The following is a 7,285-nucleotide window of genomic DNA, read 5'->3' as shown; positions in this document are numbered from 1 at the left end:
AAGGAGGAAAACAGACTGGTGAATAACGCGTCAGTGCTAATCTAAAAAAGCCGTAGCCTGAAACAAACGATTTGGTGAATCTAAGCGTAGACCTAATCGATATAGCGACATTTAACGACACGACAGGTACGTAGTGATGGTAATGTACTATTATTTTTGAGAAAATGTCACACTCGTTGCGAAGAGAAGCGAATTTGGCTAGCGCCTTAGCTGGCTTTCTTTCTGAACTGAGATGGCAGCTACTATGGCTGCGTTCGTAAATTCGCTCTGAGAGCGCCGGAGCGCACGCTGCGTGAACGTCATAAAGGGACCTAAGTAATTTGATTGGTCAAGAGGCATTCTATGAGTGCTGATCAGATGTCCAGAGCGAATTTACGAACGCAGCCTACGCTAGCGGAGGTTGACAGCTGAGCTCCGTAGCTACAACAACAGGTCTCATTGTTGTGATCATGGTGGCGAGCTAGCCAGCTAATGTCAGGTCGTTGTACGTGTGAATGATGCTCGTTAACAGCTATGCTCCCAATACTAGTTAAGAAAAACTTGATTTGCAAATACAACAATAAAGGAGAATGCGAACGGGGGAAGGTAAATGTTAGCTGCCTAGCTAACAGTTCACTAGCCGTTGTGCTGATGGTGTAGCGTAGCGAGCTAGCAAGCTACATGTTCAATAACAACAAGGCTACCCTTGACTTTGCTGCCAGCTAATAATCCTGACAGTCCTTAACTTTGCACGTCAATTATCCTGTTGTGTGTTTGCTTACTAGACTAGTATACTTAACTATATAGACACATGATGATTACGGTGTATCTGTCTAGCTAGCTATAACTTTGCAATGTTATCGACTTTAAACTTTTGCTTGGTTGTCTCCCTATTTTTGGCAGTGAGAACTTTGAAGACTCAACAATACTCCTGATGACACAGCAGCATTAGCAGATATCACAGTAAGTAGTGTCTCTGCCTATCCAGTGTGTAGCCTGAGATAAAGCCGTATGAAGATGCTGGAACTTGCTGTGCGTTCAATGTATTGACACCTTTTCATAATGACTAGTCAGCAACGTCACATTTATATCCGACCACTGTCCCCCCCCCCACAGTACTTCTTAAGGATGGCAAGCTGTGGCGAGGTTGACCACTCAGTGAACTCGCTCCCATCCAGCAAGAAGGGGAATGGTGAGGCTTGCTCTGGTTCCGGCACTCCTTCGCCCGCCCTGCCAGTCCCAGAGTGTGCCATCTGCCTGCAGAGCTGTGTTCACCCTGTCCAGCTGCCCTGCCGCCATGTCTTTTGCTTCCTGTGTGTGAAGGGTGCGTCCTGGCAGAGCAAGCGCTGTGCCCTCTGCAGGCAGGAGATCCCAGAGGACTTCCTGGAGCGTCCCACACTGCTCTCGCCTGAGGAGCTGAAGGCATCGGCTGGTGGGAGGGGCGCCGTGGACGACCATGCCTGGTACTACGAGGGCCGCAATGGTTGGTGGCAATACGACGAACGCACCAGCCGCGAGCTGGAGGACGCCTTCTCAAAGGGGAAGAAGACTGCCGAGATGCTGATCGCTGGGTTCCTCTACGTGGCCGACCTGGAGAACATGGTGCAGTACCGACGCAACGAACATGGCCGCCGCCGCAAAATGAAACGGGACGTTGTCGACATTCCCAAAAAAGGGGTGGCAGGACTCCGCCTGGACACAGAGGGTGGGGCGCAGGCCACGGGCCGAGAGAACTCTGCAGACGGGGCTGATACTCTGGCGGGGCAGCCGGCGACAGGCCCTGCCACAGCTCCCGCACCTGCCAGACCCCCCACGTCCCTCGGGGGCCAGCCCAGCAGCCCCAGCAGCCCCAGCAGCCCCTCACTGGAGGACGCCCTCGCCCAGCTGCACATCAACCCCACAGATGCCCCCGAGCGGGCTGATGTCGGGGAGGGAGAGGGAGAGGAGGAGGAAGAGGATGCCGCCACACCCTCCAGGTCCTCTGGCCCAACGACCTCTGTGAGTCTGGGTCTGGATGAGTCTGGGTCTGGGAGCTGGAGCGACGACGACGATGAGGAGGGTGAGGAGGGGGACGGAGAGAGGGCGGAGGAGCAAGAGGAGAGGCAGCCCAGGCAGAGACTGCATTTGGGGGAGAACCCAGAAGACAGGTCCCCTCCCGGTGCAGAGTCCTCCAGCAGCAGTGTGAGGTCGAGAAGGCCTGACGGCCAGTGTACAGTGACTGAAGTGTGAACTCACCATGGGCCTCTGCACTGGATCCTAAACACACTCTTAGCTAACATAGCACTCAGAAACAGGTTCTTAAAAGCTAAGCGCATCCAACTGTCTGACTTTAAAGATAAAAAAATAAATAACCCCCTTAAGGATTTCCCAATCAAAATGTACTGTCGGGCATAGGAACACAGTCTTTTATCATACAACTTGTTCATTGAGCATTGAATTATTGTTGTATTGTGTAATCTTGTGGTTTTTGAACGTCCGTTATGCCCTATGACGCCCTGAAGAGAGATGGGGACCTATCAGAAACAAGCAGGCCTTTTAATTGAATCAGGTAGCCTCTAATCACCTAACAGTTTATTGTTGATCAATTTTCTTCTTCTGCAGCTGTGGAGCTTTAGGCAGATGATTAACGCTAAGTCTCCAGATCATAGCCCAGACTAAGTATTCTTAATTTTGTGTGTTTCAAAAGTGAAGCATGGTCTTTGAGTGTTGAGTTTCATCATTCATAATCTTAAATGCTAGTCTGTTTCATAACTTTGTGCATGTGTTTTGGAGAGGGGGTTCTTCTTAAACACTACTAGGACTGATGTTTTAGATTTTTGTTTGAATAATTGTTTGTTTGTTTGTTTGTTTTCTTCCTCTGGTTGTAAATTCTATTGTGTGATAACAAGACAGTAAGAGAAGAGCATATTTTGCTAGTGGCTGTCACCTGCAAATATTTGAAGTTTTAAATGTTATTATTTTTATATTTCTTCTTACCTATTCTCATCGTTATATTTCCAGCTCAATTTTAGACTCTGGTGAAGAGTACTTCAACAAATTAAAGGAAACTTAACTTTCTGTAGCAGTTTTTGCTTTGTAATCTTTTGTTACATGGTTTGTAATTTAAGAATAAAATGTGTGTCATTTCATCAACCCTAAAAGATGAGTTGCTGCATTTCTTGTGTGATGAAAGCATTCAAGTCATTCAATATGTATATCATGTCACTACAGGATAAGGTTACTGCACCTGTCACTGGTACTGCCTGACTGAGTTCTGTAAGTACGAAACCTGGAAAAAATGTTTGTCCTATTAATTTACATAGTTTTTATTTTTTACCCAACACACCACTCAAAGGCACCCTCTACAACTACAAGTCTATTCCATAATATACTGTACCTGTACTATAGGATGATGTATTTAATACTGTATTATTATTCACTTCAATAGCCAGGTTCTCAGCCAGGATCAACCCACTCTGAATCCCCCTCACCCTCTGCTTTAATATTCTGATCACACCCTGGTGTAAGCAGCACCAAAGCCTGGTATAAGGCCAGGAAACAGATGACCTTTGAAGGGGGGAGATGTAGACAAAAGCCCTGGTGCTCTCCTGGGAGCCGCCAGCAGCAGCAGCAGCCGCAGCACTTCTAGTGGAGCCTCTCAGGAAGGGAGGAGCAGCTCTAACCTAGATCCACACAGCACAGTAAAACATGCACAAACAAGGTTTTCAGTGGCTTTTTTTTAAGGTCAGATAATGTATAGTACACATGCATTGAATGATTGCAGTGGGCACTGGCCATTTATTATGATGACGGGAGAACCCACAATAGATGCCGTATATACCCTCAGAAGTGTGCGAACCGGTAACATCAGAGATGCGGTTAGTGGGGCATTTCACTACAGTACGGTCTATAAGGAGCAGCTTAGTGGGTGAGCTGAGTTGTATGGTATTGAGGTCAACAAACTTTTGTAGCCACAGAGGGATGGACATGTCGTTGATGGTGTTCTCTTGTTGAATGTATATAGATAGATTTGTATGACCCGTTAACTGGAGAAGGAGAACAGCACTCCTGACTGCAGAAGCTGGATACTGAGTAGACTGTGTGCTGCTATTGTTTTGTTTAGCTCAGCCTTGATTGGTCGTTTCATTAGTCTTCAGGGGGCTTGAACTGAAGGAAGACACTACTTTCTTTGAGAAAACATAGACTCTTCTAAATGAAACTATCTGTGCTGTAACCCCAGTGATGTTATCACTTTGATGATCCCTGAAATCTTCTTTGAAAATAATGACACATTATGCAAACATAAATCAGAAAAAATCATGCAAACATAAATCAGAATTTTATCATAAAATCAAATTCTCCTCAAAGGAGATACATCACTAATGTATACAATTTACAGCAAAATGTGAAGAGCCATTGTGGTTCCAAGAAAAAAACACTGCGTTGACAATCAAATTGTTGAGAACAGAAAGCACACAATACATGCTACACAATACATGTAGCATTTTCCTGACAGTCTCAATATAAGTTGCATTTCTTGTGAGTGGTTATGCAATGATTTAATCTGTAACAAAATACAACACTTTCATAGTTGTTTGTTTGTCAATCCACAGCAATACAAATTCACAGTAAGGTAACTTCACATCTGAAAGCTCTCAGTTCAGGTCATAGCAGAGGATCTATTCCAGTTGAGTTCAGAGCTCTGGTTCACTTGTGTTTGGACTTGCTGGCCAAGGCCTGCAGGTTGGCAGGACCGCCCCACACTGTCCCAAACACGTCTCTCTCAGTCCTCAGGGCCTCCTCTAGAGGGAGCTCTCTCCCAGACACCACCACCTTCTTCACTGCCCGGATCACAGGGGCAGGCCCTTTGGTGTAGCGGTCCAGCCACAGCTCAGCCTCCCGCAGAGCACTGCCTTCTCCCTCCCCCTCACCTGCCGCCTGGGGACCAAGGACACCGTCTGCCAGACCCATCTGCCTCCCCAGCTCCGGGTCCACTTTCAAGGCACCACCCAGCAGCCTCAGGGCGTTCTGGCTGCCCACGATCCGTACCAGTCTTGCAGCTCCACCCCATCCAGGCACCAGGCCCATGTGTTTATGGACAAACTGGATCACACTGCCAGGAGCCATCAACCTAGTAGGACATGAACAGCATATTGGTAAGTATACTGTTGGTCATACAGTGCTGATATACAGTGCTGATGTGCTAGTATAGACAAACTACCGATGTGACTTTACCTGAAGTCGCAGGCTGTGGTGAGCTCAGACCCACCCCCCAGGGCTCTCCCTTCCACCAGAGCAACAGAGATTAGTGGCAGCCTGCACTGAGTGAACAGCTGTGTTAGAATGGCATGCTGGTACAAACCTGGGAAAAAATACACCATTCCACTGCAAGGAAATCAAGCTCACGTCATCTTTTTCAAATATGAAATATGTATCAGGTCTGATGCACAGAAATAAAAATACTTGACAACACAGAGGAGGAAGCCTCTTACCTCAGCAGTCTAGTCAAAGAGTTCTGCATGAACATACACATTTTCATCCCATCCTAAAAGACAAGAGACATAGTTTAGAAAACTTGGCTTGGTACATGCAGGTGTGCCTCAGTAAAAGGGGGGTGGGGGGGGTTGCCTCACCTCAGAGTTTGATAAGGCTCTGACAGCATTCAGGTCAGACCCAGAGCAGAAATTTCCAGCAGCTCCTCGGACAATGAGCCCTTTCCCCTCTGTCCAGTCCTCAAGCTGGGACATCCGCTCCTCCAGCTCCAGCATCATGGTACCTGCAAAGGTGAGCATTTCACCATGTGATCCTACTCAAGAGATGAGGAAGGTAAACAGTAAAAAGCCACATGCTAATAATATTATGTCTCCTTACCAGAGAAAGCATTCATGCGAGTGGGTTGGTTGACGGTCAGTACTGCAATACCAGACTCCTGCTTGACCAGGTCAATAGAGCCTCCTGGGAAGGCCCGGAGTTTCTCTCTGACCTCCTCCTCAGGGAAGCCATGGGCACCACTGGTGTACACCGCCATGCTCCGCCTGAACAGCCTCCCCCAGGGCCCCCAGGCACCAGGACCATCCTTCAGGACCTGACGACTGACTCCAGACACCAGAACCATTGTGCTGCTAGCTCGAGGTGAAGACACGTGGGGGGGGGGAGGGAATTAAATAAATATTAATAGTACAAGAAGTTATGGCTAAGTCATGTGAGAAGTGAAAAGCTAGAGGCTATCTCACAATAGTCTTAGTGTTAGAGAAAACTCCTCATACAGTTCATTGTGCATGAATTGCTGCTCCTGTCTTCAGTACAGTAGGACAGTAGCTATAGACAGCGAAGTAATAACATGCCTAGGTGAAATTTGTTGGCATTTTCTCATGTCAAAACAATCTTCTGACAACTTTCAGATTGTATGTCGTTATTGTTGTGTAACATTGTTGCCTGTGTCCTTCAGGGTACAATCATTCCACCTCATTTCGATCCTCGACACGTAGACTTTATAATTCCGTATAGAATAAAGATTATTTCTTAGGTGTAAAACATGTCCATAGCATAACTCAGTCAATTAAAAAGCAATCAAATCTGCAAAATAGCATTCACGCACCTGGGACTGACTGAAATCACAAGCTTGTGGAGTTACAATAAAAACCTTCCCCCTAGAAACAATTATCCCTGAAAAAGCGACATGATCACGGAGCTAATGAAATAATGTACTTATTGTTACTTATGAAATAATGTACATATTGTACATATTGTTACTGAAAATGTAGCATTCGTAGTTGAGCGATACATGTAGATGTCAACAATCAAAATATGATTACATTGTTACATTAGCCGTATACTACGAATACTAGTTGCACTTTCATACAGTCACCACACGAGGGCAGGCTAATACTCACCACAGGCAGAGCCATCTACAGAATACAATATGATCATTACTAATTAATAATTTCGATTGCTACATTGTTGCACCAGCGATTTCTGCTTCAGCTTTAAATAATCAGTTTCAGCTATATCTTGCTCCCCTCCATCTCTCCACTTTTCTCCCAAGACATAATTTGTGAAGAAAAAAGTGACATTTTGCTTAATCCTCATGATATTCAACCTTAATTCTGCTCTTTTCCCTTCACACACAGAGGAGTGTATAGACCTAATAGTGCAAGTAAAGACAGCATCGCTCTCTGCTCTCTCCATTCCATTCCTTCTGTATAAACAAATCATGATGAGGAATACATAATGGGCTTAGTGTCCTTATTCAGTAAGGAAAAGGGGCTTAGCAATAACACATGGCCTTATTTCATGCTCATCTAAGTGGAGAGTTGGCTTATTCTCA

The 7,285-nt window shown here is 46.0% G+C and overlaps 2 protein-coding genes across 4 annotated transcripts; one reads left to right on the top strand and one right to left on the bottom strand.

The window, feature by feature from the left end:
- Positions 1–3,112, top strand: LOC308166985 (E3 ubiquitin-protein ligase rnf146-like). 3 transcript variants are annotated; one of them, XM_080541320.1, is made up of 3 exons: positions 1–126; positions 883–942; positions 1,096–3,112. In XM_080541320.1, exon 3 carries the CDS (start codon positions 1,108–1,110, stop codon positions 2,206–2,208), a length of 1,101 nt encoding a protein of 366 aa, XP_080397446.1. In that variant the 5' UTR covers positions 1–126; positions 883–942; positions 1,096–1,107; the 3' UTR covers positions 2,209–3,112. The 3 variants fall into 3 exon arrangements, with proteins under 3 accessions (XP_080397446.1, XP_080397447.1, XP_080397448.1); XM_080541321.1 differs by having other exon boundaries at positions 12–139; XM_080541322.1 differs by lacking the exon at positions 1–126 and adding an exon at positions 489–585.
- Positions 3,113–4,343: 1,231 nt separating this feature from the next.
- echdc1 (enoyl CoA hydratase domain containing 1) lies at positions 4,344–6,074 on the bottom strand. The gene is made up of 5 exons (XM_080540351.1): positions 5,830–6,074; positions 5,592–5,734; positions 5,451–5,503; positions 5,194–5,274; positions 4,344–5,089 (listed from the first exon to the last, which is right to left on the bottom strand). Exons 1-5 carry the CDS (start codon positions 6,071–6,073, stop codon positions 4,666–4,668), a joined length of 945 nt encoding a protein of 314 aa, XP_080396477.1. The 5' UTR covers position 6,074; the 3' UTR covers positions 4,344–4,665.
- Between the last annotated feature and the right edge of the window lie 1,211 nt (positions 6,075–7,285).

The sequence above is a fragment of the Nansenia antarctica genome (genome assembly GCF_963989245.1).
Source record: "Nansenia antarctica genome assembly, chromosome: 10".
Lineage (NCBI taxonomy): Eukaryota > Metazoa > Chordata > Actinopteri > Argentiniformes > Microstomatidae > Nansenia > Nansenia antarctica.
This window is presented reverse-complemented; position numbering and strand designations above follow the sequence as displayed.